General features: G+C 35.4%; 1 protein-coding gene across 1 annotated transcript; it reads right to left on the reverse strand.

Moving 5' to 3' along the window:
- Nucleotides 1–52: 52 nt before the first annotated feature.
- Nucleotides 53–9,822, reverse strand: LOC128214685 (uncharacterized). The gene is made up of 13 exons (XM_052921306.1): nt 9,701–9,822; nt 8,429–8,609; nt 7,121–7,188; nt 6,792–6,890; nt 6,007–6,219; nt 5,524–5,660; nt 5,105–5,225; nt 4,283–4,508; nt 3,656–3,861; nt 3,178–3,423; nt 2,530–2,636; nt 1,835–1,973; nt 53–1,579 (listed from the first exon to the last, which is right to left on the reverse strand). Exons 1-13 carry the CDS (start codon nt 9,813–9,815, stop codon nt 1,431–1,433), a joined length of 2,007 nt encoding a protein of 668 aa, XP_052777266.1. The 5' UTR covers nt 9,816–9,822; the 3' UTR covers nt 53–1,430.
- Between the last annotated feature and the right edge of the window lie 3,595 nt (nt 9,823–13,417).

Here is a 13,417-nt window from a genome sequence, read left to right on the forward strand (position 1 = left end):
TTCAGGAAGTTTAACAAGCCTGAACTTGTTCAATGATGAAAAACGATTTCCATTTTTATCTTTTATTCTTACATGTATGTAGAAAAATATTTACTGAGTAAATTATAGTCGTGATAAATGTATTCAAATGAATGTAAAAAATATACTATATACAAATTTACACCTTAATAATATGCATCTACCTGGAATGGTTAAATAAGGAATGGTGTTGTTACTTCTATGATATGTTTCGTTTATCAACAATATGGTGTATTGATTTCTTTAAACATTCGGCATGAATAACTAAATTCAGTAATAGTTCGGATAGCGATATGGAAAGCACTATTGTGAGGTTGTAATAACACCTCATATAGGGAACAATGCAAGTGGTTATGTTTGCAATGGGTAAAAATTCCAATTAATAACTTTTAACAGTTGGACTTCTATTGCTTTATTGGAAAACTATTATTTACATTATCACAATTTAAAAAATATGCACTTAAAAATGAAGATATTGGCATATATACATAGATAATAAAGGTCCTATATACACATACTTGCAAAATAGTAACATGTTCTATGCAGTATCTATTTACAAATTTAATCTGTAACAATAGCGCCGCAGAGCATATACCTATCGCTAGTCTGTTTTCTTCTGTCAAAAAAAAGAGCCGTTACTGGACAATAATTAAACTAAGAGTTTTGGCCGTGTGCACATTGTCACTTTGCAAACTATTACCAGAGTTCCATTTAAATATCTTGAACAGCCGAAAGTCACAACTCACAAGTAACATTCGATTTCCGTTACTCACCTCAACTCACACTCAAACTTGAGTTGAGATTTCCGTTACTTGACTGGTTTTTCATTTATGGCCACGGTTAAGGTTTTGTGCACGACACTTACACCAAGGCTATCACAATACCTCCATTTTTTTTCTTCAGAAAAACAGATAACAGCTAATAAAGTGATATGTTCATGGTAAAAGAAGACCATTCTAATGGTATTTACAATGAAAATTGACATGTTAAAAGCATGATTTTCCTTCTTGGAATGTTCCCTTTCAATTCTAGTACTATCAGATTAATTCAGTGCCAAATTAAAAGCACATCAGTTTGTGTCCCTAAAACAACTTGAAAAATTGAATAAAACATTGCACACGTAAACATTTCTTTCTTATCTTACTGACATGGAACAGATTTCTTTATAGATATACATGAAACAGATACCATTCTTCTATTTCACCAGTATCACTGTTATCTATCTGAAATTTCAGTATCCATTTATCCAAAGTTTTCGCCATACAATATTTTCAAAATCTACCAATAAGTCCAGAAATCCACAATTTCAAACATTAAACATTAAGTGTAACCTCTACCTTTGCTCTAGAGATACACATGCGTGAATGTTTTGTTACTTAATAATTTAACGTCACAGTTGAAATAGCTATATATTAGTGTAGTGTAACCGCCAGTGTTACTATTGAGATGAGCAGTGTAAGGAATGATGGGAAGACGGGCGTGGCCCCACTGAGCACCCACAGGGTGATGGGTTTCTTGTGTTCATCTGATCCAGGGTCAAACCGCTGAGGACAGTCATCAACTGAAATGTAAGAAACAGTCTGTGAACAAGAGATCATGTGCTGAGAAATCATTAAAAAAAAATGCAATAGATTAATTTACATAAAACATTAATGCAAATTTACCTAGTACATTTTTAGTACCATTTCAAAAACATGGTATGTGAACTTGATCACATCTTTAAGTTAAAGAGCACTAGGCTACCAACTATTTTCTCCGTTTATCAATACACACAGTTGTAGGTCCAAAACACTGGAAAACTTGAAAGAATACTTACACAGCCTTTCATTCTCTGTCAGATCCAGGAAGAGCCCTGTGCCGGGTATCTGGTAGTCAGTGGCGATCTGTAACCGGGGGCAACGAGCATTCTGGGCCCGGGACATGTACACTCCAGTCCAGCTCTTACGTTCATACACCTTTGTACAGGAAAGAAGCATAATTAAGCCTCAATGGTTTAGTTTCATTAAAATATCGTGAACTGTTATAGAGTTATAATGGCTATGGTTAAAGTTGAGTCATTTTTGCTTTTGACAGTGGCAACTCAGGTATGTTGCTATTAAAAGCATTAAGCTCTGAAGGAGTCTGTAGCCAACTCCTAGAAACTGGTGCAGTACAAGAAAGCTGTGTGGTCTCCTGACCGAAGAATTTTGCTGCCACACTGAGTCTCGAGCTTTTCCATAATACATTTTCAACATTTAAAAATTAAATAAACTGATAAAACCCTGTGGTTTAACATTCCCTGTTGTTGTTTTTTCTTGGTTAACTAGTTATTTTATTTTTATTAGAAAGTGGCCATTACTCTTAGCGCTACTTTTGTCCTGCCAAATAATGCTCTGTCTGTCTAAACAACTTGATCATGGTCTTTCAAAAACATTGCTTTTAATTTAATAGGATAATATAGAGTCATAGTTAATGCAGGCTATGCAATAACAAAACTACAGCGTATGAAGCTAAAGCAAAATCCATGCATACCCAACAACGATAGCTGGAGATGGCATCCTCCTCATCCCAGGTGACAAGGTACGACTTCATGTCCTCCATCCAGTAACCAACGCACATCAGGTAATTGTCCGGCTCGTCTGAAAATAGTAAAATATCAATTTGATTATAACACAGGGGAATATGTATTTCCCAGAAATTAAGAATGTACGGCCTAATAATAATTCTTATTATATGATTTAAAAAAAGCTGCTTTGATTGGAATACACACCTTCTATTTGAATCAAATGTATTATCATATTTAATGATTTGGGTTTCCTTAAAGTGATACTTGTAACATTATAAAGGAAAGAAATATAATTTCTCTCAATGTCAGAGTTTTGCAAAGAGTGAAAGTGTAACAACAGAACCATTTTTAAGAAATCAATTACATAACTTTAAATTTTTCAAATAAAAATGTAAGTAAAAACATGAAAGCAATAAATTTCTTACATCGGCGAATATCACTTCTTATTACACACTCTTCATAAAATAGCTGGTAGGTGAAAAGCTTATTTGCAAATCTTAAACAGAACAATATCTTGCTTATAATGTTCAATGAAAAAAATGATGTAACTATAAACCACTGCATATAAACAAATAATATTTGTTGGTGGCGTTGGGTCTTTTGAAAGTACACACCATACTCTCCGATGGGTCTTCCACGGTAATCAACAGACTCGCAATACTCGGCATCAATTTCAATCCTCGTCATCGTGTTACTGCAAGACTTGAGTTCAGTCACCCAATTTCTACAGGGCACCTTGACACGAGGTTTCTCAGTAACACCACGGATACGGGTGCGGTACTCTTCCTGGATGGACAGGGCACGCTGTCCAAACTTGTATCGGCCAGCAATGGGGCAGGGAACCGCTGATGGAGGATCCACTGAAATGGTACAGAATTTTATACATTTATTACCAAACAAAAGACTGTTTTCACTCTAATGTAAATATAAAGAGCAACTAATCATAAAGTATACTTAGGTTAACTCTAAAAATCTGAATCCATTGTATAATATAGTGTAAACTCATTTTTTAAAACTTAAATGTCATGAAAGCTGATAGCTCAAAGAAACACATTAGAGCAAAGAATCATGCTAAGTACTATCAAAACTTACAGATCATGGTCTCATAGTTCCACTCATATTCATCTCTATCGAATGTGAACGCCGTCCAACTGCAGGCATCCCTAAACGTCTCACGTAGAAAAGTTGATTGGTCTTTATCGCCCCCTGATGTAAGGTATTGATATGGTTTGCCCACACGGTAGCGCACAATGCTGTGTCTACGACGTACCAAGTCAAAGCAGACAAAGTCTACCTCACTGAAATGAGTAACTGTACATGTAACAAAGGAAATAAAATATACAATTTAATGCATTCAAACTTAGTTGAAAAATTATGTACAGAAATGAAAAGTATAGGACTGTAAACAAATTGAAAAGTATAGGACTGTAAACAAATTAAATACTATGAATTTGACAGAAATTGAAAGGGATTGTGTTTAATTCAAGTAAGAATATGTTTCAGTTGCAAAATATAAATTTATATGTATTTATAATCACATCATAAGTTTAAATCAAAACAAACGTTATTTTCAGTCTTTAGTTTTTATTTCTATGAAGGCAGAAGGGTGAATATGCTGTTCTCCATGAAGGATGGGTTGACAAAAAATGACATGGTGCAGCACCTTTCCATAACTCTCGCTAAAATTCTACAATACATATACATGCACTACAAACATACCACTTTCCTACAACCACTTTGGTCATGAGATAGCGTGTCCCCTGTGACTGCTGACAGGAGAAGAATGTTTCCTGGTACTCAAACTCGTTGATACGGGTGTTGTAGTAGATATGCGTGTCGTTGATTTTGATGTTGGACATGTACTGCACACCCTGCGTGATCCACGTTCCTGTCAGGTTACGTGGCAGACTGCACTGCGGGGTCAGGTAGTTAGTGGCCGGGGTCACTGTTTTCAACAAGAGTAACACATTTAATATACTGTTAACAAAATGTATAACAAACTACAAAATTGGCTAAGAACATCTGTTGGGAAATCCAACCATTCACTATGCAGGCTAGTCATCGAATTTAAGACTTAATGGTGAACAAGCCTTAAACGTAATACTAATGATACCATCAACAAATTTCACCTAGTCCTCTTATATGAAACCATTGAGAAAGCTTAGAAAGCAATTTACTGGTACAAGGCTTGCAGGCTTGTGCTAATTTGACCACTGGAAGGCCAAAACCCTTATCTCTAGCTATAAAACCTGCCTTATAATGACAGTGCCAATATCAAAAACCAGATTACATGTATTTGCATTTGGTCAATATTGTATTGATTGAAATGCATATTCATGATATTGTGACAGTTATTAAAGCCAGAGTTACGGGCCTTGTCACACATATGCATATTGTCACTGGTGACATGTGCATATCTACAGAGTTGTTTTTAGTATGTTCAATGTTGAAACATTTCATGCCATTGCAATGGGTGACATCAAGCCTTTGTTCATTTTTTTCTTAAAAAAAACAGACAAGCGTAAAAAAGACTGTACTCACCTCTTGTGAGCACCAGTTTGAGCGGTCCAACATAGGCACTCTCCAGGTATGTACACTGAGCAAATCGAGACATGGTCCACCGAACCTTGTTAAAGGCTTCCTTCTGGTTTCTGTTTGTCATCTGAATAATAGTTTTAACATTATCTTCAAGTATCTAATTTTACTTTATACAAATATTTACAGTAGTTAATTTTTGTCAAAGTAGATTATCTTAGTTGAACTCCCAAGACCACATCAATAGTTCATGTGGTGGTTTATAATTTAATTCTCTTCATTGGTTTTCACAGTTACTAATATTCATGTCAGCCGACTCAGCTTCTTGCTAATTCCACCTTTAAAATACAAGTCAAAACACAAAAAAGTGAAAAATATTAACTTATTAATTGATGACTATCTACATCCTACAATAACTGTCATACCAGGCACTTGAATTTCTCTCTCGTGTCCTTCTCAACGGTGTCTTCAATGGCGGCGTAGGTGTACCCCGTACCTCCCCGACCTTGCTTGTCCTGACCTTTCATCGCGTACCACGTACCCAGGCACTTGTACCGAATAACTGTTGAAGAATTATTGATAATTAACAAACTAAAAAACTTGTACAGTATACAGCAGTAATAAGAACCCTTTTATTATATACATTGCTGGTAAAATAACTCAAAAAGCACATGTTTTCATAAGATATGTCATTTTCATTATTCATAATGCACTATTTTGTTATATAAAGTCTTTTTTACATTGCGCAATGACACATTTATGATGCGAAGCCAGCAGAGTGGATTATGGTCGAACTGCACTGGGGTGGAATACAGACTTTTGTTTGCGATTTCAGATTAAGGCCAAGATATGAAGAGTATACCCATACAGACAAGAGATTGAATAAGTGTGTTAACTAAAAACGTCACCATTGTTATAAGATGTCGCTACATCCCGACACATTGCATAGGTCATTCTGAAGACCTGATTGTCTATGTAGCTAGAGCCAGGGTCTTGACACGCCATTATGATGGAGTTGGGGTTGTCGCAGATACCACCACCGCCAGAGTCAACTTCATACGTGAATTGGAAGACTCCCTCAAATGTTGAGATACAGTTCACATACACAGTGTCTGTCTGACCTGAAATTTTATAAAGGAATATATAAACAAAAGCTCATTTTTTTCTTCATTTAATTTTGTATGGTATGACATAAAATGTTCTGAATATTAAACAGTCCTTCTATTTTCAAGTTATTTTTGAGATGTGATGAAAAGATAAAGGTTACCTATCATGAAAATGTATTATAATATTTTCTGCAAATAGATCTACAAATTCAGGGATGCCAACGCAAATTTGTAAAAAAAAGAGCTAACTAGTACCAAATATGGGTATCTCCATCACACTATATACAAATATTGTTTTTGCATAGATCAAATGAAAAGCAACAATTTAAATTTAATTATTTTTGTGGCAAAAAAAGAGGAAATCAGCTGAAAAGAGGAAAATTGGAATCCCTTTTACACAGTCCGTGGAACGAGTGTTGGCCGTGAATACGACATCATTACGTTATTGAAACAATTTACAATGGCAACAACATATAATTTCAATTAAAACGGCTTTGCATGTAAGCCATTGTGTCACCAGGCATCAACTGGTGGTTTATAGGACTATATAATAACTTGTTTCTACTAGAAAACCATAATTTACTTACGGAACACTGTGATGATTTCATTCACCGTGGGTAGCACGTTGTTTGGTTTGAGCGCCTCACAATCATTGAGTTGAACTGTCTGCCCTGTCTGGCATTTACCTAAAATAACAACCAATCAATAGGTCACACTACCCCATTACTTATATCACTTACTTCATTATATGACTTGTTTCTTGAGTCATATTTTTATCATTTGATTATCAATCCCAAGAATATCAATTTTGGTACTTTATTTTGATTTTGCTAAAAATTCTTTAATTTTGAAGGTTGAAAATCACACGCCCTATGACACAAATTATAAATGAGTTGGACATGGTCACTCTACGTACCAAGTTTGTATTGCAGAACATTTGCAGTTCTCCAAAGAACATCCAAACAATGCCAGCAGTCCTCTTTCCTGAAATAAATATAAAGGCATTAAGTTGATAATTACATAAACAGCTTTTATGTTCAGCCATCATAAATGACTTTTGGCTCTTACCTGACAAAACTCAGTTTTAAATTTGGCAACTTGTTCGCAAACTCAAACTTCAAAGGAGAGACTGGGAATCTTGTTAATTCCCAATTCTGTGTTTTACTTTTGTAGCCTGAGTTATTAAATGTTTATAATTTAATCCTGTTTATAGTTTGTATTGATTTGGACCGTTATATTGTTGATATCATGATGCGTACCACAATCATTGGGTTAAACCAACACACCAAAACAGTAACTAAGATGGCAATTCATAATCATCCTGTTCAAAACAAACATTATCAGTGTTGTTTCAATCATTTTTGGAAAAATTGACACATTTACTAAAGTTATATATCCAAGAGATAAATATGAATACAATTTCAGAAAAGGATCAAGACGGTAAAACACTGTGATAAAATGTATTCTTTCATGAAAACATCGATAGTTTCACATGCAACAATTAAGTCTTCTAAATCGTTGTTGCTCATTCTTTTCAATAAATGATTTTCTCTCAAACATACAAAATTAAATCATATTAAATACCATTGATAATGGGACTATAAGTCGATCCAAATTGGTAAAAAAACCATTGTTGATCAGTATGTTCAAACTTTTGCCTTCTTAGAAACAAATGTGAAAGATGAGTGATTTTTTTGGCGCAATTTATACTGCCTTTTAAAGGCTGTTTCCCCTTGTGAAAATCTGTTCAACATTTTTCCCAAAATTTTATCCCAATTTGATCAATGCAGATGAAGTTTATGAATAAAAAAGCATGAATTTCTTTAAAATAAACAAAATCATGAAAATACTAACCCTTTCATAGCATAATGTATGCGTAAGAAAGTTAAAACATGTATTTTTCCCAATGATCACTTTTTTACCCAATTTGCAAGAAACAGGCCGTAAAAATAATTAAAAAACAAATCACTGAAGATGATAAAATATCACATATTTGGTAGTTGAATACTAATATTACTTCAATTAAACACAATTAACATTAAGAACATTTTCTGTCAGATAAATTATGTTTATGCTTACTTCAAAGCCCAATACAAAATGCACCTTTCACCCTTTAAAGTCCCTCTTCTGCGGCATCCTGCCCTTTATAAAAACTATCTAAAACATAAGACCATTACATATATGTAAATGAGTATTTCTGTTCATGAAATCGATATTATCTTACTTAAGTAGAAATGTGTGGTTTTGTCCAGCAGTGCCCTCGACAGGTTTTGGATGTGCATAGGAATCCCAACAGCGCATGTTGTTCCAGTTATTGTCATCTACTAAGAATGTAACACTGTCTCCACCAATCATGGCAAACCAGTCGCCCTTTATGTACTTTGGAATTGTGCATGATTGCGCCGCTGAAATATAAAGTACAAGACAATTGAAATAAAACTTCAAAAGATTACTTCCTTTTATCATTTGATTTGACAGTAAACCAGAGGTTAGGAATTAAACAAACATCATCATATTTGTAAAATAATTGACTTCTCGGCAATTTACTGTTAATTTTTCATTGTATAACTGAAAGGTAAACAGCACATATCAGGTAAGTCTAAGTCAGAAAAATAATTTATAGTGCTAACTGTTTACATTTAATTTGTTTTGTTTTTTCTTCAAGTTTACTCGTTTAATACAGAACTTACATGACAGCCTAGGACCAAGGCGTACATGTTTGTGTACATTTTCAAGATTTTGTCACCGATTTATTTTACTATTTTACTAAATAAAGTAACACCTGCAGTTCTGTCAAAGTATTAGCCAAGCAATGATAAGCCCAAAACACATTCTGCATTGAGATGATTCAGTAATGGCTGATACTAAAGTAAACCTGGGAGGAAAAGTGCGCCCGGTGTGGGGCTCGAACCCACGACCGCCGGAACACTAGCACAGCGCTCTAACCAACTGAGCTAACCGGGCGGCTGGTTCTTACCCACACACACTACACTCCTCCCCCCATTAACCTTTTAGGCCGACGGAGGCACTACTGCCGTTTACCGCTGCCACCAGTAAAGTAAACCTGGGAGGAAAAGTGCGCCCGGTGTGGGGCTCAAACCCACGACCGCCGGAACACTAGCACGGCGCTCTAACCAACTGAGCTAACCGGGCGGCTGGTTCTTACCCACACACACTACAATACTGTTATGTAAAATATGTGATCTTCTGAACATCATATCAAGAGAAATTTTGAACTGTTAGATCAGACTAATCATAAAACTGGTATAATCATATTAAGCCTAAGAAAATAAGTGATTATGAGACCAAACTGGACCCATCCAGCTGAACATCTTGTGAATCTTGTAAAAAGGCACACCTGAGTCACCTGTAAACAAACTTCCGGAAGTGACAGTTTTAAAAAATAGTCGTCGTAATGAGACTTTTTGGAAATGATTGCGTGAAAATATGAGCTTAAACAAGAAAACAAACGATAAACTACTGAAATTTTGCTTACCTGTGTATCCTAATAACGATGCAAAGAATAAATATATAAATGTTATGCGCTTCTGGGTTAACCAGGTATGCGCCATTTTTAATGTTCTCGGATCGGTACCTGAACAAATGCGCATGCGCACAGGTAAGAAATTATGAAAACCGTACGTTTCAGTACAGTTGTTTCCATCCTGGGTGAAATATTTACACCCTGTTCATTCGCTAATACCAATATATTCATGCAATTGAGGTTAATTGTCTGAAACAAATAACATGGCGGTAGTAATGATAAAAACAGATGTTTTGAAGTATGCGCACTGTAGTGAAACCCATTTTTTTTCACTGAAATTCGTTCAAATTATCATATATAATTCAAACATATATATATACCACTAGATTCTTGATATAATATAGAAACTTGAAAAAAACAAAACACTCCTATTAATGTTAGTACCAAAATTTGATCTGTGTACATTTGCCAGTGAAACTATTATTTTGATTTATATCTCTTAAAACTACTTCTAATTGGACGAAATTATCACTTAGAATATATAATAGTTACAGACGTGTACAACTTAGACTGCATTTGCTTGTTGCTTCGACTCATTCGTTGTTCTAGCTTATACGTATTATGATGCCTATAGAAATAGGGTTTTATTAGTTGCTTTCTTTCAGTGTCTCTTTGAAATGGTTAAAGTCAAACAAAATTTAATAGTGAAATTCATCAATCACCTAATTTATCATTGCAATATCTACACAATCTATCATCTAGTGGTATCCTATGCCAGTTGCCTGTTTCGGCGGGCATCGTAAGATTTTTTTCTTGAAAAATCTGTAAAAATATACTATTGCTTAAAGTTCCTATGTCACAATGTTTCAATGAAAACACTGAGAGAGTCAAAAGGCTGTAGGTTCGACAAGCGTGATTTTACTTTTTTACACGTCTTTTCGATAGGCGGCCAAAATCGTATCCAAGTAATATGTGGACTTAAACTGTAACAGATAAGTGCCGCTCAGAATAGGATATTTAGATTAGCGACTTTTTTGATACAATGAACTAGTTTCATAATGTAACCGATAAACCTATATGTACTGGGATATTTGAACATTGCTTTCATCCCGCAAGTGTAAAGTTAATTAAGTAAAACCCGATATTGGCTGAGGAAGTTTTTAATGTTTGAAGTAGGTAAAATAAAGCAGGGTATTTTAGTCAATATATTTCCATTTTCTGCGTAATTATTTTTAATTATCTATTTCCATTGGTTCTTCCCCAAGATTTATTAAAGATTATTGGGCTTTCGTTCAAATTCATGTAGTCGTTGCAAACTTATCATAATAAATCCTTAAATGCCCACTGTTTTAAACCGCATAACACCCTACATTCTATTTTGTGACCACGACGCATTATTTTTTAACATGTCATGTCAATTTGCGATACTAAAGCCTCCGGCCTAAAAAGCATTCATTTAAAAGGAAACTATTTAGCTTTTCAGTGGTTTTTAACCACTTTGTCAATGATATAAATTACCTCTTGGTTTAGCCAAGTATTATTCAGGCCGCACTTGATAAGGATGGATTTAATGAAGTGTATCCTACGATATTTTTTTTTCCTTTGTTGTTTCATCATTTGATGATGATGATGATGATGATGATGATGGTGGTGGTGGTGATGTTGATGATGATGATGATGATGATGATGATGATGATGATGATGATGATGATGGTGGTGGTGGTGGTGATGATGATGATGATGATGATGATGATGATGATGATTCCAAATAGTATATGACTATATATAGTTATGATGAGAGTTTACACTCAGAGCTGTTGTTTGCGGTAATTAGTATTCCAATAAAGGTTATATTTATTATTCGATTTCAATTGATAATAGTTTCATTCCGGTTTCTCCGAAAACCATGTATTTGAAACATGCACACACACGATTCACATGATGTACCGAATGGGATTATTACAGACCAATAATTAGTACATGTACTTGGGGTTTTAGGCTTTTCAGTTTCACAAACAGAAAATAAAATAAGTTTATTTCGACTTACGCAACAAAGCATATCGTCAAACAAATATATTCAGGTAAATTCATGCATGTGATCCCTGACGTAACAAGGTAGTCAATATTAAAAACAATTCAAGTATTGCTAAGAAATATGGAGAATATTCAAGTATAGCAATATTGTGAATAATAGTTATAAAATGCTGTAAAGCTAGTGAATTAGGTATAATGATGAAATGCGGGTGGTAAATGGCCATGACAATGCTTGACTTCCCTCGTTACATATAACGACTATGTTTGAATTCTCTAGTTGCATCCCACGACGATGTTTGACTTCCCTCGTTACATATCACGACTATGTTTGACTTCCCTAGTTGCATTCCACGAAGATGTTTGACTTCCCTAGTTGCATTCCACGACAATGCTTTACTTCCCTCGTTACATATCACGACTATGTTTGACTTCCCTAGTTGCATTCCACGACAATGCTTTACTTCCCTCGTTACATATCACGACTATGTTTGACTTCCCTAGTTGCATTCCACGACAATGCTTTACTTCCCTCGTTACATATCACGACTATGTTTGACTTCCCTAGTTGCATTCCACGAAGATGTTTGACTTCCCTAGTTGCATTCCACGACAATGCTTTACTTCCCTCGTTACATATCACGACTATGTTTGACTTCCTTCGTTACATACCACGACTATGTTTGACTTCCTTCGTTACATTCCACGACGATGTTTGACTTTCCTCGTTACATACCACGACTATGTTTGACTTCCTTCGTTGCATTCCACGACGATGTTTGACTTCCCCCGTTACATATCACGACTATGTTTGACTTCCTTCGTTACATTCCACGACTATGTTTGACATCTCTCGTTACATATCACGACAATGTTTGACTTCCCTCGTTACTTATCACGACGATGTTTGTCTATGAACTATTAAAAAATAGTTCGAATGAAGTAAGCAACCAACTTAAAATTTAAACTGGTACCATGCATACTTTGACATGTTAAGCTCATAAAATATCGTCACATGATCCTGTAATTTACATTCGTCAACATCCCAGTACCTCAAGAAAAAATATATTTGTGATTAAGTGTTTCCCATTTCAGTTTTGTACGAGTTTTCTCTGGTCCTTGCCAAACAATTATTCATAAACGATCTGGATCAAATGTTTTGCAAATGACATAATTTTGAGCTTTGACCATGACTTTATTCAATTACTACCTTTTAGAGTTCATTTGACGATCTACAGAAATTGGTGCGAGCTTTCTCGGGCTGCGGCCTAGCTGCGCTTGCCCAATCATTTTCTGTAGATAACCAAATAACTCTAACATATACAGGGAGTTTCATCGGTTGAAACAATATGTGTACTAGCATCGGCAGACCGGCCACTGATACCCGTTGGTACTTCGGCGTGCGAGTGATACAAGGAGATCCGTTCCAAGGAAACGAACTTAGTGGCCCCTGCGGACGCGGCTGTCGTGCTGGATTGTTTGCCCCCTCCCCCCACCCCCAGCTGGCCATCTAAATAACAGAGACCACTGCTTCTAACGAAGTCCGTATAGTTACAATTTTAACATGGACATTTTGATTGAATTCTGGATACGTGTTCTGGTGGTAAGGTAACTCGTTGCTCGGTTCGTATACGGCCGACATGATTTGATTTACGCTTGAAAAGACGTACACGACCTGCCTTGGTTTGCCAAATCGAA

The sequence above is a fragment of the Mya arenaria genome, chromosome 13 (assembly GCF_026914265.1).
Source record: "Mya arenaria isolate MELC-2E11 chromosome 13, ASM2691426v1".
NCBI lineage: Eukaryota > Metazoa > Mollusca > Bivalvia > Myida > Myidae > Mya > Mya arenaria.